Source organism: Macaca fascicularis, chromosome 15, assembly GCF_037993035.2.
Source record: "Macaca fascicularis isolate 582-1 chromosome 15, T2T-MFA8v1.1".
In the NCBI taxonomy this organism is placed as follows: Eukaryota; Metazoa; Chordata; class Mammalia; order Primates; family Cercopithecidae; genus Macaca; species Macaca fascicularis.
This window is the reverse complement of record NC_088389.1, coordinates 116268601-116296467: the sequence shown is the minus strand read 5'-3', so window position 1 is coordinate 116296467 and position 27867 is coordinate 116268601. Positions and strand designations below refer to the sequence as shown.

The 27867-nt window shown below is 35.0% G+C and overlaps 1 protein-coding gene across 1 annotated transcript in view; it reads left to right on the top strand.

The window, feature by feature from the left end:
- Nucleotides 1–27867, top strand: part of AGTPBP1 (ATP/GTP binding carboxypeptidase 1) — a 198792-nt gene that overhangs the window by 56434 nt on the left and 114491 nt on the right. Inside the window, 8 exon segments of the mRNA XM_045373027.2 lie at nucleotides 876–943; nucleotides 3911–3974; nucleotides 4700–4846; nucleotides 9916–10047; nucleotides 13037–13130; nucleotides 21616–21653; nucleotides 24933–25141; nucleotides 27126–27303. Coding sequence (XP_045228962.2) covers nucleotides 876–943; nucleotides 3911–3974; nucleotides 4700–4846; nucleotides 9916–10047; nucleotides 13037–13130; nucleotides 21616–21653; nucleotides 24933–25141; nucleotides 27126–27303 — 930 coding nt within the window.

The window sequence follows — 27867 nt, the reverse complement described above, 5'->3', positions numbered from 1 at the left end:
CCTTTAAAATACTATATCAAGGATACATTAGATATTTGAAACAGTGTTTTATTTTACAACTCAATATTTTTTGGTGGAGGCAGCAGGGCTGCCTTGAACAAGAGATCACTTGGACACAGGAAGGGGATCATCACACACTGGGTCCTATTGTGGGAAGGCGGGGGGTGAGGGATAGCATTAGGAGATATACCTAATATAAATGACGAGTTAATGGGTGCAGCACACCAACATGGCACATGTATAGATATGTAACAAACCTGCACGTTGTGCACATGTACCCTAGAACTTAAAGTATAATTAAAAAAAAATACAAAAGTTAGCCAGACGTGGTGACACACACCTGTAATCCCAGCTGCTCAGGAGGCTGAGGCAGGAGAATTGCTTAAACCTTGGAGGTGGAGGTGGTTGTGAGTGGAGATTGCGCCATTGCACTCCAGCCTGGGTGACAGAGTGAGACTCCATCTCCAAAAAAAAAAAAGGTATTAATGCGATCAAAACATTGTAGGTTTTTATTTTCACCCATTTTGATGAACAGTTTTCTAGTTCTACTCATGAAGATGAGGCAAGACTCCTACCTTCCCTAGTTCTGGCACCTGTACTATATTATCGATTTTAAGATTCTAAATGAATGAATAGGGATCACCTAATTCATGACAGGAGCTGTGATGAAATGTGAAGAATGCTGTGTTAACTGAAATCTCGAAGTCCACATGCGGTAGAATTAGCAACATCACAGGGAAGAATGTCTGTGAACCAAGTCAGAGTGTTTACTGTACCAGTGGAGGCTTGTTGAATTTTTATTAGCTATATGCAACCAAACTATACATACTGTTAAAAATGTATATTTGAGAAAAAAATTGTTTGCTACTTTTCAGAAAAAACAAGGAGAGAAATGACAGCCAAAGGTTCTACAGGAATGGAAATTCTGCTGTCAACATTAGAGGTAAATCAGTGACACACTTTAATTATGTAACTACTAATGCCAAGCGATACTGAAGAAGAAAAAGCCTATGTGTGTGTATAAATACACACAGAAACACATACACACGTACATATATACACATACACATACATATACACACGTGTGTGTATATATATATGTAACAATTTTTATTTTAGAGGTAAAGCCAGTGAATGAAAGTTTGTTTTAGGTTTTTAAAATACTATTTGGAATGGTGGTATAAATATTCTAATATGTGTTAGGTGACTGTTGAAGTATATTTCCCTTTTACAATTATAATGATAACTAAATTGTAATCCTAACATGCCATTCTAGTTGGTAATAGAAAATAAAGCATTAGCTGGAAATAAATCTTTAGCTTAAAACAAATGGTTGACATTGAAAATTATCGTTTATTGTTTTAGCTGATATACATTTGTGATTTTACTACACATATTGGTTAACTGTATTATATTGATGATAATTGAATTTCTATGCCAGTGTAAAGTTTTGGGTGAACCAACAGGATGTATTCAGAATCAGGATTCTGTATTTTGTTCAGTTGCAATGTTAAGAACAAGAAATGAATTCATGTTCTTCAATAGGAGGTCTTAGCATCATGAAGATGTCATTTCTCCCTAGACTGATCTGTTACTTCAGAGCAATCTCAATAAAAGTTACCAACATGTTTTTTCTTTCTTTTACCAAATTTTTTAACCAAAATTTTACCAAATTTTTTTTCTTTTCTTTTTTTTTGAGATGAAGTCTCACTCTGTCGCCCAAGCTGGAGTGCAGTGGCGTGATCTCGGCTCAATGCAACCTCCGCCTCCCAGGTTCGAGTGATTCTCCTGCCTCAGCATCCCAAGTAGCTGGGATTATAGGTGCACACCACCATGCCTGGCTGATTTTTGTAGTTTTAGGAGAGATGGGGTTTCACCATGTTGACCAGGCTGGTCTTGAACTCCTGACCTCAGGTGATGATCCGCCTGCCTTGGCCTCCCAAAGTGCTGGGATTACAGGTGTGAGCCACTGTGCCCGGCCTAACCGTTTTGTTTTTAAAGTCCAAATGGGGAGACATAGTCAGCAAAATATAAAGCACATTTCTGAGAATGAAGATAAATGAGAAAGGACTATCCCCATTAAATATCAAAGAACATTAGAAGTCTTCAGTAATTAAAATAGTTTGGAAATTATGCATGAGTAATAGATAGACTACTACTATAATGTAACAGAATAGAAAATCCAAAAACAAAATGCATATGGGAATTTAGTATTATTTATTAAAGGTAGCATTTCAGATCAGTGAGGAATAGAGTGGTAACTATCTGGAACAATGTAACATTGAATCCTGATTTCCTGCATTCCACACCCAAATAAATTCCATATGAAGCAAATATTTAAGCATGGAAAATGGAATAATAATACTAGAGAAAGAGAGAGGAATTTTAAAATAATCTTACAACAAAGAAGGCTTTTTTAAGTATGAAAAAATAGAAACTATAAAAGATTGATAGATTCAACTATATTAACAAAAGGATGTAGAAAAAAACACCATGGATACTTGGAAAACTGAGGAAAAGTATTTTGGCTTATATAATTTCTTTGACATGTAAAGAACTTCTTCAGTTAAAGGCCGGGTGTGGTGGCTCACGCCTGTAATGCCAGCACTTTGGGAGGCCGAGACGGGTGGATCACAAGGTCAGGAGATTGAGACCATCCTGACCGGTAAAACCCGCTCTACTAAAACCCCGTCTCTACCAAAAAAAAAAAAAAAAAAAAAAAAAAAAATTAGCCGGGCGTGGTGGCGGGCGCCTGTAGTCCCAGTTACTCAGAAGGCCGAGGCAGGAGAATGGCCTGAACTCGGGAGGCGGAGCTTGCAGTGAGCCGAGATCGGGTCACTGCACTCCAGCCTGGGCGACAGAGTGAGACTCCATCTAAAAAAAAAAAAAAAGAACTTCTTCATTTAGGAAGGAAAAAAAAACAAAACCAAACCCTCAAAAACCATGTAAAGGCTATGCACAGTTCTCAGAAAAAGAAACACAGATGTCACTTGAGATTGAGCATTACTTTTAATAAGATAAATAAAACCGAAGTACAATGTTTAAACATTTTCACTTATGAGATCGGTTGTCCAAACTTGGAGAAATAGCCCCTCCTCTGCATTGCTGATGGTAGTATAAATTATTTCCTAGAGAGCAGCTTGGTAATATCTATTAAAATAAAGGCCCATATTCTTTGAACTTGAAATTGTAGGCATTTACCTTACTGTACAGATGTACTTTACCACGTGTAAATATATATCCTTAGTTAAATTTGAAACTTTTAATAGCAAAATATTAAAAGCAACCTAAATATTTCATGGGTAGATGACTGGTTAAATAAACAATGGTGATATAGACATATAATGGAATATATCCTGTAGCCCTCAAGAAGAAGCAGCGCTTTATCTATTGATATGTAAAATATCAAGGTGCAAAATAGTACCTATAGAGCAATACCATTTGGAGAAATAAACCTGTATGCACATGTATATTTACATGGATTTCTTTTATATGTGCATATTATCTTTGGCAGAATGCAAAAGAAATTAATAACATGATCATCTTCTGGGAGGGCAGCTAGGTGATTGAGTAGTCACCAGACATACATTGTAGTGCCATTTAAATTTTGATTCATTTACTTTTTATTATCTGTTTGGTAGAAAGATGAGGAATTCAAATGACAGAATGATTCTTCTTGGAGTAATGTCAATATTAAGCAAGTAATATAATAACTAAAAATGATTTGTAAAAATTCTTAAAGGCAGAAGGAAACAGACTGAAATGATGAAAGAATAGTGAAAACCTGAATACATTTGTTCCTAGAGAAATTGGAAAGGTTATTTGTAAAATATGGGTAGTTCCCAGTGGATTCAAAAGTTTGGGAATCAAAAGTTTACAATGTTTTAATAAAACAAACTATTTATTTCAGAACACAAAAGATCTTCAAACTACACTTAATATCTTAAGCATTCTTGTTGAGCTGGTGTCAGCTGGTAAGTTTTTGTTTCTTTGGTCTAATTTCTGTTTCTAAACAGTGATCAACAATGTATCATATTCACTTTATTTGGAATTTTCTGATACTCTTATAGAGGCTATTCTGAATATTGGAATTTAGAAACTGAAATTTCATACTTTGTTGTCGTTGCTTTGTTTTTGGTATCTTTTCAAGTATCCCTCAGACTACCCCATAGCCATGTATTTCACAGCCTTGAACCTAGAATTTCAGCATGATTTGTGTTTACCCTTTGTGTTCTATTTTCTAAATAAATGAGATTAAACAAAATATGTTGACGGTATTTGTTTGATTTTATTGATTGATTGCTTGAGATGGAGTTTTGCTTTTGTCGCCCAGGCTTGACTGCAGTGGTGCGATCTCTGCCCACTGCCATCTCTGCCTCCTTGGTTCAAGAGATTCTCCTGCTTCAAACTCCCAAGTAGCTGGGATTATAGGTGTGCGCCACGATGCCTGGCTAATTTTTGTATTTTTAGCTGAGATGGGGTTTCACCATGTTGGCTAGGCTGGTCTTGAACTCCTGACCTCAGGTGAATCCGCCTGCCTCGGCCTCCCTAAGTGCTGTGATTACAGGAGTGAGCTACTGCGCCCGGCCGTATTTGTTTGATTTTAGAAGTCATCAGTTTTAACCATTTCTTGAATGCTAACAAGTTATGATACCTAATATGGGAGGATTTGTTGTTTCAATTTCTTTTTTATTGTTAGGTGGAGGTAGAAGAGTGAGTTTCTTAGTCACCAAAGGTGGTTCTCAAATACTGTTGCAGTTACTTATGAATGCCAGCAAAGAATCTCCCCCACATGAGGACTTAATGGTACAGATTCATTCTATTCTTGCAAAGATTGGACCAAAAGGTAAGGGATTTCATTTGTATGATTGTTGAATCTAGAACTATTTTTGTAACATGATTCTCTCACCTTGTAACTACTCAGTTTTTAAAAATGTTATTTTAAATTTCTATGGATACATAGTAATTGTATATGTTTATGGGGGTACCTGTGATATTTTGATACAAATGTATCTGTAATGATCAAATCTGGGTACATGGGGTATCCATCACCTCAAACATTCATTATTTCTTTGTGTTGGGATCATTCCAAATCTTCTTTTATAGCTATTTTGAAATATATAGTAAATTATTATTAGCTATAGTTGCCTTACTATGTTACCACTGGATGTTATTCCTTCTATTGAAATGTATTTTTGTATCCATTAACAAACTCGTCTTTATCTCCCGCTCCCCATTACCCTTGGCAGCCTCTGATAACCACTATTCACTCCTTTTATGAGATCAATTTTTTTAGCTTCCCTGTATGAAAGAGAATATTGATATTTATCTTTCTGTGCCTGTCTTGTTTCACTTGCATAATGTCCTCCAGTTCCATTCATGTTGCCTCAAATGACAGGATTTCATTCTTTTTTATGGTTGAATAATATTCCATTGTGTAAATAAACCACATTTTCTTTATATATTCATTCATTGATGGACGCCTAGGTTGATTCCATACCTTGGCTTTTGTGAATAGTGCAGCAGTAAACATGGGAATGCAGATAGTCTTCAGTATACTTATTTCCTTCCATTTGGATATATACCCAACAGTAGGATTGCTAGATCATCTGGTAATTCTATTTTCAGTTTTTTGGGGAACCCCCATACTGTTTTCCATAGTGGCTGTACTAACTTAGATTCTTGCAAACCGTGTATGAGTGTTCCCCTTGCCCCTTATCCTCACCAGCATTTATTATTTTCTGTCTTCTTGGTAACAGCTGTTTTAACTGGGATAAGACGATCTCTCATTATGGTTTTGATTTGCATTTCCCTAATGATTAGTAATGTTGAGCGTTTTTATCTATACCCATTGCCCATTTATATGTTTTCTTTTGAGAATATTTATTCAGATCTTTTGCCCGTTTAAAAAATCCTTTCTCTTTTTTTTCTTTTTTGCTGTTATTTGAGCTCCTTATATATTCTGGTTATTGATCTAGTGTCAGATGAGTAGTCTGTATTTCCTTCCATTCTGTAAGTTATCTCTTCACTTTGTTGATTGTTTCCTTTGCTGTTCAGAAGCTTTTTAGCTTGATGTAATCTCATTTGTCAATTTTCGCTTTGGTTACCTATGCTTTCCAGGTCTTACTAAATAAATTTTTATCCAGACTAATGTCCAGAAGCATTCTCCAATGTTTTCTTATGGAGAGTACTTAATTTTTAAAATCTAAAATGCTACAGCTTTTTCTTAGATTTAGTAATGAAATGCTTTTTTTTTTTTTTTTTTTTTTTGACAGAGTCTCATTGTATTGCCAGGCTGGAGTGCAGTGGTGTGATCTGGGCTCACTGCAACCTCCGCCTCCTGGGTTCAAATGATTCTCCTGCCTCAGCCTCCCGAGTAGCTGAGACTACAGGCGTGTGCCACCATGCCCATCTCATTTTTTGTGTTTTTAGTAGAGACGGGGTTTCACCATGTTGGCCTGGATGGTCTCAAATTCCAGACCTCATGATCCGCCCACCTTGGCCTCCCAAAGTGTTGGGATTACAGGCGTGAGCCACCGCACCTGGCCGAAATGCTTTTTTATAGTCAACTAGTGACCTGCAAGAACTGAGAATCCAAAATTTATGAGGAATTCTATTGCATGTGGTAGAAAAAAGAAAAATGTTTGGGTCACAAATGTGTCTTGGAGTGTGTATGTGCCCTCTCAATGTGTTTCTAAAGGATACATGCAATATGGGTATTGTTGAGGCTAGAAGGAAGGAGTATGGATGGGAATGTTTTGAAGAACATGGAGGTAAAATATGTCACTGTTTTCTTTAATAGTCATATTTGTGTTGCATAGTGTGAATGCTCAGGAAACTTACAATCTTAAGAAGAGAAAAATAAGGGCTGGGCGCGGTGGCTCAAGCCTGTAATCCCAGCACTTTGGGAGGCCGAGACGGGTGGATCACGAGGTCAGGAGATCGAGACCATCCTGGCTAACATGGTGAAACCCCCTCTCTACTAAAAAATACAAAAAACTAGCCAGGCGAGGTGGTGGGCGCCTGTAGTCCCAGTTACTTGGGAGGCTGAGGCAGGAGAAAGGCGTGAACCCGGGAGGCGGAGCTTGCAGTGAACTGAGATCCGGCCACTGCACTCCAGCCTGGGCGACAGAGCGAGACTCCGTCTCAAAAAAAAACAACAAAAAAAAACAAAAAAACCCAAAACAACAACAACAAAAAAAACACCCCATGAAGAAGAGAAAAATAGAAAAATTATGAGACCAGTTATTACAACTGTAAGACATGTGAAATATTAAAAAATGCAAATTGAGAAAAATAGGATATAGAACAAAGGAAGAAGTTGATTGAGTTTAGGTTAACTAGGGAAGGCACCCTTTGACTAGAACTTAAGTTCAGTTGTCTCCTTGCACAAAGATTAAAGTAATTCCTTAAATTATTAGAATTGTGCCTTTGGCCGGGCGCAGTGGCTCATGCCTGTAATCCCAGCACTTTGAGAGGCCAAGGCGGGTGGATCACGAGGTCAGGAGTTTGAGACCAGCCTGGTCAGCATGCTGAAACCCCATCTCTACTAAAAATACAAAAAATTATCCGGGCATGGTGGCGCGCACCTGTAGTCCCAGCTACTCAGGAGGCTGAGGCAGGAGAATTGCTTGAACCTGGGAGGTGGAGGTTGCAGTGAGCTGAGATTGTGCCACTGCACTCCAGCCTGGGTGACAGAGTGAGACTCTGTCTCAAAAAGAGAAAAAAGAGTTTTGCCTTTGCCTGTGGCATACATGTGAGTTTTAAACTTTGAGTATTTGGCTAAAATGCTTATTGGAAAAAATAAGGATGCATGTGTACATAGTTTGTGTATTTATTAACATACATATTTCTAGCCTGTCTTTATGTATTGTATAAGTAATTAGTAGCTTTTATGGGTGTTGTTTTAAAGAAAGGAACCCTGAGGTGACTTTAGTTTTCCAAGTGTATTAGAAGCTTTAAGACTTAAAGATGTATTTAGTTTATTTAAGGAATATGTTAGCTATCTCTTATTTTTCTTTAGCTCTTGTATTTAAGATCTAAAGACTCCCTTTTGAGATTTTTGTGGAAAATGAAAAAATAAGAAAACCATAATTTGGCAGAAAATTGTTAAAACCCCCTGATTTATTGATGAGTATTGTTGTGCTTTCTCTTCTAATCAGAACTGAGTTTTCTTCTACTTTTCATGAAATTAAGATATTGATTTTTAAAATAGTTCTTTAATATCCCTTTTAAGTTTTAGTTCATCTTTATTTTCTTTTATATATTCTTTTAAATTTGGGCTATTTCCTTTATGGTTTGCCCTAGTTTCCCATGTTTATGTCATTCAAGGACATTATATGGTAATTTTTTGAGTGTTTTTTCTATTCTTTTTATTTTTCTAGTGAGATAAGATAATTTTCCCTCATGAATATTGAGTTATTTTGATTTAAAATTCTTTGTTTGCTGGTCCTATTTACTTTAAGTCTTTTTTTTTTTTTTTTTGAGACGGAGTCTTGCTCAGTCACCCGGGCTGGAGTGCAGTGGCGCGATCTTGGCTCACTGCAAGCTCCGCCTCCTGGGTTCACACCATTCTGCCTCAGCCTCCCGAGTAGCTGGGACTGCCGGCGCCCGCCGCCACGCCTGGCTAATATTTTTTGTATTTTTAGTACAGACAGGATTTCACTATGTTAGCCAGGATGGTCTCGATCTCCTGACCTCGTGATCCGCCCGCCTTGGCCTCCCAAAGTGCTGGGATTACAGGCGTGAGCCACTGCACCCAATCTTAAGTCTTTTTTAAAATTCATTTTTATTTGTATTTTTATATAGTGAAGGAGTACAAGCGCAGATTTCTTACATGCGTGTACTGTGTAGTGGGGAAGTCTGGGCATTTAATGTGTTCCCATAACCTGAATAGTGAACATCGTAGCTAACAGGTGATTTTTCAACCTTCACCCCTGACCCACCCTGCCACCGTTTGTATCTCCAATGTCTACTATAAATCTTAACATTCTTAAGTTTTTCTTATTTAAATTTTTTTTTACTGTTTTAATCTCTTCATAAGAATAAAAATTAAGAACATCTTTTCTTCCCTTTCTGTGTTAAGAATTATTTCCCTTTAGAAATTTATTTGGTAATGTTTGCCAGATTATTTTCTATATAAGCTGTTCATTTTTTAAATTAATTTTTATTTTTTTACAAGTCAGAAAGGAATATGGTTCATATTAAGTAAGTACTGCTGTAATGGACATTTAGATTTTGTTCCTCTTGACTCTCTGATGGTGTTCTGGGAAATGTGTTGAACTGGACAAATGTATACGTGTAGTAGAGCAGTTCAGTTTTTTTTTTATGACAGTCTAAGTGTTGGGCTACTCTGGCCTCCATCCTCCTGCCCTATCCCCCTGTCTGTTTCTTGGTATGTTCTTTCAACTAATGTTTTAAAATAAAAGGGATGTTTTATTTTAAAAATAATACAAATAAGGATTATAATTTTATTATTTTCAGGCCAACTTTATATTTCATAATATTAATTCACAATATAAATTTAAAATTTACATCACTGATTTATAATATCATCGTTTCATTCAAAACTTACATGTGGGCCAGGCACAGTGGCTCATGCCTGTAATCTCAGCACTTTGGGAGGCCAAGGCAGGTGGATCACTTGAGGTCAGGAGTTTGAGACCAGCCTAGCCAACGTGACAAAAGCCCGTCTCTACTAAAAATCCAAAAATTAACCTGGTGTGGTGGTGGGTGCCTGTAATCCCAGCTACTCAGGAGGCAGAGGCAGGAGATCGCTTCAACCTGGGAAGCAGAGGTTGCAGTGAGCTGAGATGGAGCCACTGCCTGGATGACAGAGCAAGACTCTGTCTCAAAAAAAAAAAAAAGAAAAGAAAAGTTATACATGAATTAATTGTCTTTTTTTTTTTTAAACAGATAAAAAATTTGGAGTAAAGGCTAGAATTAATGGGGCTCTGAATATAACCCTGAATTTGGTCAAGCAGAATTTGCAGAATCATCGCTTGGTTCTACCTTGCCTTCAGCTTTTACGAGTATATTCTGCCAACTGTGAGTATTTAAGTGGCTTTTAGTTGACTCAGTGTTGGAAAGTTACACAAAAAGAATTTTAAAGTATTATGATTCTGTAAACCTCTGAAATTTGTGAAAAAGGAAAGAGAAGATTTAATATGGCTCATTTTAACTCTTGACTCCAACCACAACAAAAGTGATGTGGGGTAAGGTTAAGTTGGGCTGTGCATGGTGGCTCATGCCTGTAATCCTAGCACTTTGGGAGGCCAAGGCGGGCGAATCACCTGAGGTCAGAAGTTCAAGACCAGCATGGCGAAACCCCGTCTCTACTAAAATTACAAAAATTAGCCGGGCACGGTGGTGGGCACCTATAATCCTGACTATTCGGGAAGCTGAGGTAGGAGAATCGTTTGAACCTGGGAAGCGGAGGTTGCAATGAGTCGAGATTGTGCCATTGCACTCCAGCCTGGGTGACAGAGCAAGATTCCATTTCAACAACAACAACAACAACAACAACAACAAAAGAAGAAGATTAAGTTGATAAAACCTTGAACATTCTAACTAATTTCCCCAGTTTATAAAGGATAGGAGTGAGGAGGATGGGTAGGCAGCCTGTATGTGGAAGAATATGAGGGTATTGGCCACTGGAAAAGCTCCTGTGCCTCTTTGGACTGTCACAGATGAGAGGAAAGCAGAAAAGGAAGGGATGCAGTAGCACGGTCACCTGGAGCTAATTCTCTTCAGCAATCAACAGGGAAGTAGCAGAACTGAAAATAACTAGTATGGGAACCTCTGAGGAAGTTAGAGAGAAGAGGGATCACAGAGAGACAGACTCAGATAAAATGTCTTCCAGAACACACACTCTCACTAACACGAGGTTCCACACCATGAGGTGTGGATTTTTTTTCTATTCTCTGATTGCAGAATTGAAGTGGTTAATGAAAGAACCTAAGATTGAATTGCAGAATATATGTTACTGTAGAATATTATTGTAAAATAATGATAGAGTGCTAGATATGTGTGTATATTGCATATATACATATATGTAATATATAAACATATGTAAGCTTACGTATATGTCTCTGTGTGTGTATATTAGTACCTTTAAAATATGGCTAAAGGTGTGCTCTGTGGAAAACAGCTTAGAACACTTAAATAACACTTATGTAATTAAAAAGAACATAAGGAAATAAATGAATTAGATACCTAACCAATGAAGTTAAGAACAGAGAAATAAACACCGGGAAAGTCAAGAAATGAAATAATAAAGGGAAAATGAAAAATATGCATTAGAAAATAGAAAAGCAGTTGATTAAAAAAAAAAAAAAACAACTGTATTGGATTAAAAATAAAATAGGCTGGTACAGTGGCACATGGCTGTAATCCCAGCACTTTGGAAGCTAGGCAGAAGGACCACTGAAGGCCAGGAGTTTGCAACCAGCCCAGGCAACATAGTGAGGTGCCATTTCTACAAAAAATGGAAAAAATTGGCTGGTTGTGGTGATGTGTGCCTGCAGTCTCCGCTACTCAGGAGGCTAAGGTGGGAGGATTTCTTGAGCCCAGGAGGTTGAGGCTGCAGTGAGCCAAGACTGCACCACTGCACTCCAGCTTGGGCAACACAGCAAGACACTATCTCAAAAAAAAACAATGCAACAAAAACCCCAAAATGTAAAAAGTAAAACAACTAAACTACCAAATACTCCAGTCAAGGTAAAAGGAATACAGTATAGACATGAAATTAGAAGGGATAATGGAGTAATAAACAGATACGAGAAAATTAAGATCATCCTACGAAATATTAGGAGCTACATTTTTGGTGGCATTTTATTGGATTAACCAGTAGAAGGCTAGCAAACGGCTTATCTATAATTTAAAAATTGTTTATTAAACAATTTTCTTTTAGAGACAGGGTCTTGCTATGTATCTCAGACTGGCTTTGAACTCCTGGCCTTAAGCAGTCCTCCTGCTTCAGCCTCCCAAGCAGCTGGGACTACAGGCACATGCCACTGTGCCTGGTTCTACAATATATTTAATAACATTTGTTCAGAATTAAAAATGTTAAGCGCAGTTTTCTGATTAGGTAATTATTTGCATATTCCATATTAAACACTGAAATTGTTTCATCTTTTTCCTTGCTACTCTTGCTTTAATTAAAGTCCTCATTACCTGTTACCTAGACCATAGCCTCCTAATGTGTCTTTCAAAACCAGCTTCCCCAGAGTTCTTTGAATTCTGACCTGTTTATTTAAAATGCACATCTGATTTGTTGTTCCTTTTGGGTGATTCCACATAGTCAAAAGAGTTAACAACTTCTAGGGCCTTTCATAATTTGTTTCTCAACTTCTTTTTCCACCTCATCTTCCTATTTGTGTATCTTTGTTTGATACTCTGTGTTTAACAATATGTAACTGCTCACATGGTGATGTTCATTGTCTTCGTTCTGTTGTTTGTATCATTCCTGTGTCCAGAGCCACATCTACTGCTTTACCTCAACTCCTGTCCTAGCTAATGCCTACTCACTTTTAAAGACTGAGCCTAGGCATCATTTTCTCCAGAAATGTCTGTGTCTCACTCTGAATTAGGAACTTCTCAGTGGTGTAATCCAAATAGTCTACAATTCTTAATCAATTTTGAAAGTAATTTAGTAATTATTTGTTTCATTCTCTCTGCACTTTGTTCTTTGAGGTCAGAGGCTATTCTTGTTTTGGAATCCCCATAACCTGGTGTTCAGTGAGGTTCACTAAATTTATTAGAGAAGTATGGAGTAACTGAAGAATTTTTTTTATAATAGTTTTTTTTTTTTTTTTTTGCATATAACTTGTTTCAGAATTTCCCTGCACTTTCCATAACAAAGCAAAAACAAAAAACAGTATTTCTTCATGTGGTTAGCTTAGATGGACTTTAAGAGTGGCTTGAGTTGACATTTACTCAACAATTTGTATATGTTTTTGGCTATGTATCACTAAGTGTACACATTTTTGGTTGTCAAAGCTTAAAATAATTTCGCATCTCTTTCTACCTCTCTCAGCTGTGAATTCAGTATCCTTAGGGAAAAATGGAGTTGTGGAACTGATGTTTAAAATCATTGGACCATTTAGTAAGAAGAATTCCAGTCTTATAAAGTGAGTAAATGTTTTGAATATAAACATAGGCATAGCCTTTGTTACTCTGGGCCTCATTATCTTGAGATGTACAATGAGCAGGTTGAATTAAATTGTCTCCAGGGTTATTTCATTTCTTAGTTCTTAAATAATGATTTTATCATGATAAAGATTTTCTTTAGTATAAAATTTAATCTTCACAAATATATCAAAACTGGACAGTTTTGAATTCATTGAATATAATGTTTATAGTAACTGAGACTGAACATTTCTAGATACGGTAAAAGGAAAAAAGATTATCTATAGAGTATTCATTCAGAAACATTTATTGAGTGCCTACTATATTTCTCACCCAATTTTACAATCTTGTAATGACTTCTTCATTCTTATGAATACCTGAACAATCTTAAATTGATATATTTCTATTTTGTCAAAATCACATCATTCTTTTTCCCCATCCATTATGTGTGTGTATATATACACATATGTATGTATGTATGTATGTATGTATTTTTATTCATTCCTAGGCCTTTCAGCCTCAGAAAATGAAAGTCATGTCTCATTTATTGGTTACAGTTTAATATTTTCTTAAACCATTTTAGAGTTCTTTCTTTAAAATTTTTTTTTATTGTGGAATTTTAAAAATATACATAAAATAGAGTTTATATTATATTAAACTAATTATATTGAGTTATATTAATTACTTATTGTGTTTAACAATTCTGAACATTCCACCATTTTTGTTTCATTTATTTCCACTCCACACTTTTGTTTGTTTGTTTTTCCTGGGGTACTTTTAAGAAATCTCAGGTGTTTTATATGTACATAAATGTGTGTGTATTTCTATAAGCAGATCCTAGATATTTTCTCTTGGATTATTTTCTTTGAATATTATTTATTTTCTAAATACCTCAGTATATAATTCTACTAAATAAGGACTTAACAATAAGCAGAATACTACAATCATAGCCAATAAAATTATTAATTTCTTTTTTTTTGAGATGCAGTTTGGCTATGTATCACTAAGTGTACACATTTTTGGTTGTCAAAGCTTAAAATAATTTCGCATCTCTTTCTCCCTCTCTCAGCTGTGAATTCAGTATCCTTAGGGAAAAATGGAGTTGTTGCCCAGGCTGGAGTGCAGTGGCATGATCATGGCTCACTGTAGCCTCAAATTCCTAGGCTCAAGTGATCCTCCACCTCTCTCTCCTGATACTTTCTTAATACAATCTAAAATCTAGTCTGTGTTTGGTTTTCTTCAGTTGTTTCAAAATAGCCCTTTTTTAGTTGGTTTGTTTGACTCAGAATCCAAACAAGATACATGCATTAGTCTTCATTATATTTAGGAAATTTCCACACCTACACAGATGTAGAGAGGATAATATAATGAACTCTGTTGTATCTGTTACCCAGTTTTACTGTCAAAAATCTGTCATTTTAATTTCATTTTCCTTTTCTGTTTTTCTTTTTTCCAAGCGTATTTTAAAGCAAGTATCAGCCATTGTATCTGATATTTTCTGATTATGTAGGAAATGCCTTTTTTTTTTTTTTTTTTTTTGCAGTTGGCTTGTTTGTTCAGGGTCTCAATTAAGTCTCTACATTATATTTGATTGTTATGTCTCATAATCTTGTGAAATCAAAAAAAGTCTTCCTATGTTTTGGTTTTGTTTTATGTGATGAAGGACTTGAGTGATAGGTCTTTTAAAATGTCCCATGTTCTGGCTTACATTGACTATATCCTGGAATAACTTAACATATGAGTTACGTTTTCTATATACCCTTACGTTTTCTATATACTGATAAAACTGTGGCTTGATTAGATTTGGGATTTTGGTTTGTTTTTTTTTGGTCAAAAATATTTCATAGGTGGAGCTGGCAACTTTGTTTTATGTCACTTAAGATCATTGAGTTGAGGTGATCTATCCGTTAGAAATGTCCCCATCCACTTTTCAGTCAGTGATTTAGCAGTCATTCATGACATTGCCTATATCTGTTATTTCATTAGTGGTTGGAAAATAATAACTTATCTAATTTTATTTCTGTCCTGTGTTTATTAGCTGTGAATCTTTTGTAATGCAGAACTTGTCCACATGAACTATTTGATTAGATTTTACTCTTAAACAAATAGGCTTCAGGACATTTCCAGTGTTTTCACCCCTTCTTAATAACGGTCAAATATTTTAAAATATTTTGGGAACTTACTTGCACATATAATTATTTATTAAATATCATTTGGTGGGATGACAGCATAGTTACAGCTGCGTAAGAATTATACACAATCCCAGACTATCTGATGAAATGTAACAAAGCAAACAAAATGTTTGTATCACAATCGGTAACACAGAATATTAGCGTCTTATGGTGGTTTAGCGTGGGCTCTGCAGGCAGACAGACTTGGATTTGCATGTTAGCTCTATCATTTACTGGCCCTAGGATGTAAGTAAGTTAATTTATTATGCCCCAGTTTCCTGTCTATAAAATGGTAATAGTATTAGCACCTCTATTATAAGATTGTAATGAAATGATTCCTATAATTAGCACAATGCCTGTATTAATGTCATACAGTTTAGGTAAGCAATGCAGTAGTGTGTGTATGAATGATTCCTAGGTAACACTAAAAGTACATTCTTTATGCTTTCATTTATATGCTGTTTTCCCCCTTAATCGGTATGGCATTTTAAAATTTATTTTTTGTATAATGTCCATGATCTCCTACTTAAGATGTACTTCATGCTCTATTAAAACCAAGTTATCAAATCTAATACAAAATGTTCCCAAGGGAAATGAAATGGAGCATTTCAAAAGGATCTTTATAATACACCACATGGGGTATATCCAAAACCTTATAGAAATCAGTGGATCTAAAACATCAGAGAAAAGATGAATTATTCATTATTTTTCTATTTCTACTTTAAAAAGAAAAAGCAATCTTTTATTTTTACTTTAAAAAGAACAAGCCGTTCATTGACCAAACTTGCTATATCTTGATCTCTTATCATTTTTAGTAATCTGAGGGTCTCTCCTCTAATTAACTAAAAACCTCAGACATCTAGAGCTTTCTGTTGTATTTCTTCCTCCCTTTAAACAATGCTCCACATTTAATGGGAAGAAGATTGAGATTGAGGAAGAGGTATATTTGAAGGCTTATGCTTCCTTTCCTTTTAAATTTTAGGTTTTGGATTTAAAACTGTTAATCTAGAAGGAAGCAACTCAGGAGGTTATTTTAACTGTATCTTTTTGAGTTTCCCCATAGGTTTGGAAGTCATTGATTGCAAGGACTGCCCTACAACTGAAAGTAGATGTCACTTCACTAGTACCTGGGGACTTAAGCTTTTTTCCTTCACATCTCCTAAATCTAAGCCACAGACTACTTTTTGAATTATCGTTGCTTGTAGTATTCTTTGTGGAAATATGAAGACTGGAAAAATACATGAGGAAGTATAAATTATTTATACTGAGAAATTTTAATTAATTAACATAATACAAACTATGCATTTCAATAAATCTAATATTTTACAATTCTTTTGGAACATTAATTTACTCTGACTTATGAATGTTATAGAATTTCAGTGATTTCTTTGTGGTAAAGTTCTAAAAATAACTCTTAAATAACATTTGGTAAAAATGTACAGATGACTTTGCACCAAACTTGACTATATCTTTGAATCTACTGGAAATAAGAAACTGCCATCCGAAAGAACTGGGTTCATATCCCAGCTTTCCAGTGTTGAAAAATAAACATCAACAGGAAAAAGATGTTCTATTTCAGGATTAGAAACTGTCAGAAGCACTTTCATTTGGTTTAAACAGTTGTAACAACTGCCAGTAGGGAGAGTTTCTGAAAGCACTCTAAGATTTTTACAATTTTGAGTAAAGAATCAGCTGTAGAAAGGAAAGTCTTGTGAGTTCATGGTAAGTGATTGCATGTAAGTTATTGTATTAGTCTTCTAGGGCTCTTATAACAAAGTCCACACACTGAGTGGCTCAAAACAACAGACTCTTATTGTTTTATAGTTCCAGAGGCTAGAAGTCCAAAATCAACTTGTCAGCAGGGCCGTGCTCCCTCTGAAACCTGTAAGGGAGCATCCTTTCTTGCTTCTTCCTAGCTTCTGGTGGTTTGCTGGCAATCTTTGGTGTTCCTAGGCTTGCAGCCGTAGCATTTCGGTTTTTGCCTCCATCATCACGTGGCACTCTCCTCTTTTGTGTCTGTCTTTGCATTGTCTTCTCTCTCCTTGTAACACCACCAGTCTGTTGTATTAAGGGTCCACCTACTCCAGTATGATCTTGCCTTAACTAGTTACATTTGCAATGACGATGTTTTCCAATAAGGTCATATTTGGAGTATTGGGGATTGGGACTTCAACATATCTCTTTGGATACAATTCACCCCATAACAGTGATTTAACTGCATGTACTTAGCAGTAAGCACAATTTGTGATCTTTCACTGTGTTCTATGTTAGCTGTGTCTTAACTTTGCATAGTTTGCATAGTCTTTCACAAAACTTGACTTCTATGTATATATGTAGAAGTTAATGTTTTTGATGGATCATGGTAGTCTCTAATAAAAGTTGACAAAGAAGCCTTAGTAATGGTAAGAAACATACTACATTGAATGGTAAGTGGAGTCTGCTACTTACTGTAGATAATACATGTAATGCAGTGAGTCTTGAGACCTTCTTAACATGATTAATCAGCAGATTGTTTAGTGCCTTGGGGAGGAAATATTTTGTCTCAGCTTTCTTAATCACTTTTTAAATAGAAGAGATTTATAACATGTAGAAATTAAACAGTAACCATAGGAAGAGGGGTTTACTTAGTTTCTCTTATATTACATTGACTTGTTTTTAAAAATACATTTCTGAGATGTAGTTGACATGATAAAATCTGTACATTCAAAGTGTACAGTTTGATGAGAATGAACATATAGGCTGGGCTAAAGCCTTTAGGCTTGGTAGGCACAGTACTTCTAGGGTCCCATAAAAATGTTTTAATTTCTTTAAAAATCATATAAAAAATGAACTTTTAGGCTGAAGAAAGTGTTTTCATTTGTGATATTAGTGCATTCATCTTTATACCAACACCAACATGGTTGTAAAATGCTATATGAATTTTAAATACTTTTTTGAAGGAAGGGGCCTATGAAGGCAAAGAAGTCGTCTGGAGCCCATGAAAATCATAATGTGATCCTGGATATATGGCTACAGCTATGAAAAACTGTCACCACATCAAGCTAGCATCTCCATCACCCCCAGAGCTTTATTGTGCCCCTTGGTAGTTCTTCCCTTGCGTCTCTCCTTTGGCCTTAGAGGTCATGGCTGTGCCTTCTATTACTGTAGATTTGGTTACATGTAAGTTCAGGAATTTTATATAAATGGAATCGTAGTGTGTGTACTCTTTTTCGTGGTGGGGTGGATCTGGCTTCTTCCATGTATCATGATTATAGATTCACTTATGTTGCACGTATCAAAAATTTATTCCTTTTTATTGTTGAGTAGTAGTCACAATTATATGGCTGTATTGTAATTTGTTTATCCATTCACCTATTAATGGACATTTGAGTTGTTTTTAGTTTTTGACTGTTACAAATATATATAAAGCTGCTGTGAATGTTTATTGGGATATATAAGCATTCACAGACTTTTTATGGTCATATATTTTTTATTTCTGCTGAATAGATATCTAGGAGTGGAATGGCTGGATCAATTGGTAGCTTTTCAGAAAAACTGCCTTTCTGCAGTATGTTAAATCTTTCCTCTGCTTGAACACGTGGAGTACTATTGTGATAAGTGTTTTAATGTTTTCTAATGTTTATGTCAGATCTAGGTCTGTTTCAATTTTTTTTTTTTTTTTTTTTTTTATAATCGTGGGTCTTTTTTTCCCTGCTTTTTGCATGCTTGATAATTTTTGAGTGCCAGTCATTGTGAATTTCACCTTGTTGAGTGCTGGATATTTTCGTATTTCTATATTCTTGAGGTTTGTTCTGGGATGTGGTTAAGTTAGTTGGAAATAGTTTGATCTGTAAATGTCTTTTCACGTTTGTTAGAAGGAATCAAAGCACCGTTTAGGACTGATTATTCCCCACTACTGAGGCAGAATCCTTAGGAGCACTCTACCCAATGAATTACGAGGATTTCCAGTGCGATTGGTGGGAACAGGCACAGTTCTCAGCCCTGTGTGAATACTGAATGTGGTTCTCCAGTCCTTTTGGATGGCTTTTCCCCATCCTTAGTAGTTACTTCACACACATGTGCTGATCACTACTTTGCTGAATATTCCAACACAACTCGCTGAAAATCCCTGAGCATTCTTTTTGTACAGCTCTCATTTTCTGGTATTCTGCCCTGTGAACTCTAATTGACTTGACCTCCCTGGACCCTCTGTGTCCTCAGTCAGGGAGTTCATCTGCTCAACTTTTGGGATCTGCCAGACTCTACCTAGGTTCCATCTCCCTGTGCTGTGGGTTGGTCTCTTTCTCAAGGTGTAGTAAGCTGGGGCAGTTGTAGGGCCCATCTCATTTTTGCCATTTCTGTGGATCTCTCTCTTTCATTGCTTGATATCCAGTATCTTAAACAGCCATTCCATTTTGTCCATAAAAAAAATTTACATCAAATGAGAGGGTACATCCGGTTTCTGTTACTCCATCTTGTCTGGAAGTGAAAGTTCAGATAGCCTTCTCAAAGGGAGACTGACATTTCTGATTTCATAATTTCCTTTCTTAACAAGAGAATTACATTCTTCATTTTCTGTTGCATTGAGATTTTATGTGGCCCTAGGCCTGTTATATTTCAGTTCTGTGGAACAAAATTGTTTTAAGAAGGAAACTAGAAAACATATATAAAGCACCTGTAACAGTGTCTGGCATTTGTCAGGTCTTGCTGAAGTAGTTTTCCTTTCCATTTTAGTTTTTATAAATCGCAGTCTCATATGGAACATTCATTTAGTTTTGTGTTTAATTTTGAACAATTTAAAAGCCATCCTTGTTCTCATAGTTTTATATTCTCCTGTACATTTTATTGCATAAGTGTAAAAGTATGGAAAGTTTCTTACTGATAATTCAATGCAATGAAAATGTAATACAAAATTTTATAATGTTTACTTTTAACTCACCAACACTTCACATTGTTTTGAGGAAGTTACAGGTATGAATTTATTTATTATTTTACAAACATTATTATAAAGATTTACATGGTTGCTTTATTTTTGTCAGTAAATGAAAGTGTAGCCATTAAGAACTTCCTCTTACTGGGCATTTGTTAAGCACTTACCGTGTGCCTAGTCCTGGATTATTGTTTCAAATTTTGCTATGAACTTTACCTACCCATCTTCAGTCTTGTAATCTGTTATGCTCTTTACCTTTACTTACACCTAGTCATGCTACTTCCCTTTTACTGCTGATGTATGCAACTTTTACTTTATTACTTCCTTTTTGTTTTTAATTTCTTGAGCAGTCTTTTCATAGGTGTGCTCTTTTATTACATTATGTAGATTGTAAAATTATCTGTGGAAGAGATAAGTTTGTTTTCTAATTTTATAACCATGAAGAACTTGCTACTGTGGTTATCAAGTAGGCATTCAACAAATGCTTAATGGTGAGTGAAATGATTGTTTCATAATATACACAATTTTAATGCAAATTAATTGTAATTGTTGCTGTATTACCAAGAGGTACCATAATATGTGCCTTACATTTTAAAAATTATTGAAATTAAGTGCCATTTCTTCAGTAACTGATTAAAAATAAACGATTTGAATTACAGGTTTTCCATGGTGATATTATGTGTATTTTTACAGCTGATTAATGGCAGTTGATTTCACTGTGTGTGACTATTTGTGTTCAAATACAATTTAAATACTTTCGATTTTGGGGGTGATTGCTTTGTCCTCTAAGGGACAGTAAGAGTTTTTGAGATACTACTTAGGCTTCTTACTCATCTTGGTGCGTCATAGCTGAAAAATGGTAAGGGCTCATACTTCTCCCCAACCTTCAAGTTCCAAAATATTTTTCCTTTGTTATGGCCTTAAATAGGAGGATATATACCTCGATAGAACGGAAATAACTTTCAAGTCAGAAAGTTACAATATCTCTAGAATTTTGTTGTTATGAATTCGTGTTAAGATTTGTTTTTAATTCCTTTGCAAGTCACGGCGTATGATTTTTAATAGCGTGGTTCCTTTGTTAACTCTCAGGTCAGATATAGAGGCTGATGAATGATTCCGTTCATCTAACTTCTGGCAAAAACTTAGACATTGTTAATTTCCTTCTTTTTCTTTCTCAAAACATTTTTTTGTTCCCATCTATTGATATTTCAATCTTTTTCATATCCAATATTAAGCTGAAGAGAGAGATGCATACAGAGAAATACCATGTATAATTAACTTAAAAAAGAATAAACTTTGGAATAGATAATAGAATAATGACTTATTGAAAAAGATTGTATGAATTTACTATTGTAGATTAATTTTACTAGTTTTGTTGTTGTTTGTGTTTTCTTGTTGTGTTGACAGGGTTGCTTTAGACACTCTTGCTGCATTGCTAAAATCAAGTAAGTTTTTAAATACTAGAAATACTAGATACTATTTTTCTGAGAATTCTATTTACTATGTTAAAGAAACTGGAAATGTAGATTTAGACTGTAGTAATAAAACTGGTTTATAATATTCTAATGTCAAAATTGATTTTTCCTTTTAGCGTAGTTGCTATGCATCATAACTAATCCATATTATGTTTTTGAGCTATAATTTATTTAGTACATTTGTATAATTTAGTCAAGCACATTGATTTCTTATTTCTAAGTAATTTAGATAACATTACGATCCATTAGTAGAGGAAAATATATAAGTATCATGTTTTGAAAGTAAAGCTAACATGGTATTGAACTTTTACTATAAGAAATATCTTTAACAACTACTATCTCTGATTTTGTGAGTAACTTAGAACCCTACAAATTTTATTTCTACCATAAATGTAAGTTTACATAACATTTAGAAAATGTGACAATATACATTTACAGCCTAATTCATTTACAAAACAAAGCACTGTTTTCCTTATCAGAATTGAAGTATTGGAGTAGATATGTCTTATGCTTTTGGAGAGTAATCGTCTGTACTTATATATATTGTTTCTCTCCAAGATACTGAGTATCTTTATTTTAAATATTTTTTTATTGGGCTTCAGGGGTCTATTGGTTGATTAAATAAACATTTTGTTTAATCACAGTAACATTTGGTCTTAACAATCTGTGTTGGTGGCTGGGTGACTTTTGTATGTCCCCACCACATTCCACCCTCCACAAGGGAAACATAATTAATAGCTAGCTCATCAAGAACTGTCTGTCAGGGGTGAGACCAACTTGCCCTTACATTTGAATTACCAGAATTCTTTTTTTTTTTAATAATAGCAAATAATGAAATGATCAAAAATCTAATATTTGGTAATGATTTATTAAATTTTAAAAATCACCTTAGGTATTAGTAGTAAATAATATAATTCTCATTTAACAACTTTATTTTTCAGATGAAGTATATGACACTCAATTAGATTAGCTGTGTAGCTCTATTTTCATATATGATGTGGTAAGCTTTCGACCAAGATCACATGTGGATTAATTTTAGAAGATATTTTTAGCTTTGCTTTGATGGGTCCTGAGTTTGTGGTTTAAACTGTATAAAGATTAATTCTTAATATGGGCAAATACTTTTGATTTGGAGTAGATTAGAATAGCTGTTAAAACTAAAGTTTTATTAAAGCTTACTAATTTTCAGGATCACTGATAGCAAAGTCATTAATTCTAAGTTAGTAAAAGCTAAAATTCTCATAAGTTGCAAGTATTTTATAGAAATCAATTAATTCATGATGACTGTAATTTAATATTTTCAGTTTTTAGTAGTCTCCTTTTTACTCCCTGCTTTTTCAAACGAGGGTGGTGGGCAAACATACCTGTTTATTCCATCAGAATAAGAAATGTAACTGACAAGTAGAATGACTTCAGTTTATATTTAATATATTTTCAGATGACACATAGCCCTAAATAGGATGAAAATTGAATGATGCAAAATAAAATTTAGTAGTGTACTGCATATTTTTAAACAAATCATGGCATTTTGGAGCATTCTCATTTATTTTTCAAATTTTTTTTTGGTTTTGGCGGGGAGGAGCAATCATTTTCTTTAAAAGGATAAATTAGATTTTAGAGAGGGAAGAAGAGACATAGGCTAATTGTGAGTTTGGTACACTGAATACATGAATAAAGTTCCCTTTACTAATGTTTTAATTGTGCTCAGCACAGATTGCATGTAGCTCAGTTCACTTCCTTTAAGGGGCACTCAGCACCTGTGTTTGAATTATGGGCAAGTTTCTTTCTTGATCTTTCATGAAGAATTTTAATATTTCTCGTAAATACCATTTAGGCTATTGGGAATCATGGTGGAAACACACAAGGTTTGTAATAGGAATTAGAATGATCATAATGGCTTTTAACAAAATCACATTCACAGCTAGTAAACTAAAGGCTTATTTCCAACTGGTATAAACAAAGCGTATATTCATGTAAAATGTATGAAGCTTTTCTTGGTCAAAACAATGGAAGTGATTTTGTAAACAGCCACAGCCTTAGCACACTAGCTATTGTAGACACAATAGAGGGTTTAAAGCCTTCACTTAAGAAATCTTTTCTCTAGCTCTAGTAAATGTCTTCTGCCTAATGTCAGAACATAGTTCTGAAAGGGAATTAATAAGTTCATCTCAGTGTTGTGTTTTAGGTTTGTACTAGCACATTTAGAAACTGTAATAATTCAGGCAACTAAAATCATAGGAGCCTTACTATTGCATTATCTTAGTGTCCATACTGTGAACCTAGTGGTTATTTTATAGGTATATTTGAGATTAAGAAGAGATTAGTATTTCCTTGTAATTAAACCACCTCAGATGGGTATTGCACATGATCTTGCACTCCTTGTAATTAACCCGCCAGAGTAGCATTGGGTGAGTTGGTATGTTGCTCTGATGTGATTCCCTTGCCACTATCTGAGTAAAATACACCCTATGGTTAATAATTTTAAATACTATACTTTTAAAAATAATAAAATTAGGTCAAACGTGGATTTATTTGTTAATTCTACTCCAATAAAATTGAGTATTTACAAAAACCTTTAGTGTAGTTCTTACTGCAGTAAAAATCTAATGACTAGAAAGCCACAAAGCACTATTCTCTAATCATGTAATGCTCCTTAAATTTCATTTACTAAAAAAGTTATGTAAGTATTTTTAAATGAGCGTTGTTTTAGTATGAATATTTATATAATTGTGGAGTAATTAGAGCAATTAATTTTAGTGGCAACGAAGTTTGCAATAGAAGCTACAATTCAATAGGGTTTATTTCAGTGGGAACATAAAGTTTGTAATATAAATTATAAAAATGATAGCGGATCTTCTAAAAATCACATTCACAACTAGCAAGTAGAAAGCTTATACATTTCATTTGGTGTAACAAAAATCAGTATATTCATAAATTTTAAAATACATGAAGCTTTTGTTAGTAAACAAAAGCATTTAAAAAGATGTTCCTCTAACTTTAGTAAAGAGATTTTGATATTTATAAATTGTGAAACAGTTTACAGGCAGATTTTGGAAGAGGTTGTAATTTGCTCTCTGGAACTTCATATTTGTTTTGTTAGAAAAAATTTAAATATGTGGTTGTCATTTGTTTTGGAAAAAAATTATAAGTATCCATCATACTATTGAGGTAATATTTTAAATTTGATTTATTCTACCACTCTCTCTCGTCATTTAAAAAATATTCTTTCTCAATTTTCTTTTGTTAAAGAAACAAATGCCAGGAGAGCTGTAGACAGAGGATATGTCCAAGTGCTTTTAACAATTTATGTAGATTGGCACCGCCATGATAACCGGCATAGAAACATGCTCATTCGGAAAGGAATTTTACAGAGTTTAAAAAGTGTTACAAACATCAAGTTGGGAAGAAAAGCATTTATTGATGCCAATGGGATGAAAATTCTGTATAACACTTCACAAGTGAGTTATTTTCTTCTTCTTATCCTGATTATGTACTAATGATACGATTTGGTTGTTAAGAAAACTGAATTAGTGTACAAATACTCAGAAACATATACACATGATAAATGCATTTTTCGAAAATCTTAAAAGTAAAAGACACGTGTGAAAATAAAAGTAAAAGACACGTGAAAATCTTAAAAGACACATGTGAAAATCTTAAAAGTAAAAGACACATGTGAAAATCTTAAAAGTGAAAGACACACATTATTTCTCACATGTGGCCTCAGGCTGAGTTGGAGGAAATGGTCAGTGCACAGCTCTGCAATGTGAAATTTTCTTCGAAAGGCAAAAGAAAGAAGTAGAAATTCATCCACTTAGCAAGAGGGGATTCCATGAAGCCATGTTTTCTAGGATGTGTAGTTGGCTGTACTCAGTGTTGTATGCTCCTCTCATGAGGTATCTGTGGATCCTTTATAGCCTGTAGAGCAGCTTTGTTGTCTGTGAGTGTTGTGCATGTTTTCCTGCTGGATAGAGGCTTTTTTGAATAGAGAAGGTATAAAAATGAAACCTGGAACTGGGAATGCTAGATCTGCCAGCCATTTTAAGCATAAACATTTTTGACAATATATTTAGTGAGATCTTTTCCAGCATCTGTGTTGACTGTCAGCTATGGGGAATGAGGATGTTGCAATGCAACCCCTCCCCTGTTTTTTTAAAAGAAAGCTATAATTATTAGAAAGAAAGCTGTCTTTTTGAAAATATCAGTCAGTTATATTGATTGTGCCCTCCTGGTCTTACACATGACAAACACAACCTATTTTTATATGACAAGAGTTAAGATATCTGAACACATATTTTATGTTTACCTTAGTTTTTTCTTTTCTAGGTCAATCATATGCACTTGTTTTTACTATTCCTAGTATAGACATTGATGGATATTTTATATATGAGGAAGAGTTAGGTGACTTGGTTTATGCCACTTAACATTTCTGATCTTAATTTCTCATTTGTTTTGACAGGTCAGATGTGAAAGTGTATATGGAAGCTTTTACAGTGTATCAGAGTACCATCTAAATGTCAATTGTCACTAATAATACTATTGTTATGTGACAGTTTCATATCCCATGTCCCTTAACCCTTCTCCAGATTAGATACCAGGATGGCAAGTCAGACTCTTAAAACCTTATATTGTGGGCTAGGTGTGGTGGCTCACGCCTGTAATCCCAGCACTTTGGGAGGCCGAGGCGGGTGGATCACGAGGTCAGAATATTGAGACCATCCTGACTAACACAGTGAAACCCCTTTCTACTAAAAATACAAAAAATTAGCTGGGCGTGGTGGCGGGCGCCTGTAGTCCCAGCTACTCCAGAGGCTGAGGCAGGAGAATGGTATGAACCCAGAAGGCAGAGCTTGCAGTGAGCCGAGATTGCGCTACTGCACTCCAGCCTGGGTGACAGAGTGAGACTCTGTCTCAAAAAAAAAACCAAAAAACCTTTATATTATGAAATTCAGGCTATCCTTTTATAAGGTGAACAGCCAACTTGTGAGAGGTATTATTGCATACTAACTGATACAGTTCTGAGGAAGGTTTAGTCAAGTGCATGTTTTGTTGTTGTTGTTGTTGTTGTTGTTGTTTTTTAATTTCTTACACCTTTTAAATTTTCTTGCTTAATCTTTTTCCCCCTTTTCCCTTAAATTGTCTTTTTTATTTTATGCCCTAGGCTTGCTAAGTGTCCCCCCAAGTCACTCCAAAGATGGTACTGATTTCTGCTTAGTGAAATATTTAAGGAAAAGTTCTTCTCAATTTGCCACATGGGGTTCTTATTTACAGATAGATAATTCTGAATAGTAAAGCTATTTTGTAATTATTCTGTGTTAAAATACTGGTTTTTGAGATATTTGTTTCTAGAAAATTAATGTATTACTTTTTGAAGTAAAGTAAAATTGGTTCAGTTATTCATCAAAACCATTCTTCTTCTTTTTCTTTTTTTTTAAAAAACAGGAATGTCTGGCAGTCAGGACTCTGGATCCTCTTGTCAATACCTCCAGTCTGATAATGAGGAAGTGTTTCCCAAAAAATCGACTGCCACTCCCAACAATTAAAAGTTCTTTTCATTTCCAGTTGCCTGTTATTCCTGTGACTGGTCCTGTGGCTCAGCTCTACAGCTTACCCCCTGAAGGTAGGATCACAGGGTTACTGCTGCTTTTTGTGGATTCTTAGAATTATGTGACCCTGTCATTTTTTTTTTTTTTTTAAATTTATGTCTAACTCCTCAGCAAAGGAAGGCCTTAATGAACATGATAAACATTCACATTTTATTTTATTTAAGCATTTCTTTAAATATAAGAAATTGGAGGCAATAATTAAGCGAAATGGTGTGGAATGTGTTGTATATATGCAAATGTGAATTGTGAAATAATTAAGCTTCACATAGGAACATTATTTGATAGCTTACATACTTTTTTTTGTTTTTTGTTTTTTTTGAGACAGAGTCTCGCTCTGTTGCCCAGGGTGGAGTGCAGTGGTGCAATCTCGGCTCACTGCAACCTCTGCCTCCCGGGTTCAAGCAATTCTTCTGCCTCAGCCTCCTGAGTAGCCAGGATCACAGGCATGTGCCACCACTCCTGGGTAATTTCTGTGTTTTTAGTAGAGACGGGTTTTTGCCATGTTGGCCAGGCTGTTCTCAAACTCCTGACCTCAAGTGATCTGTCTGCCTTGGCCTGCCAAAGTGCTGGGATTGCAG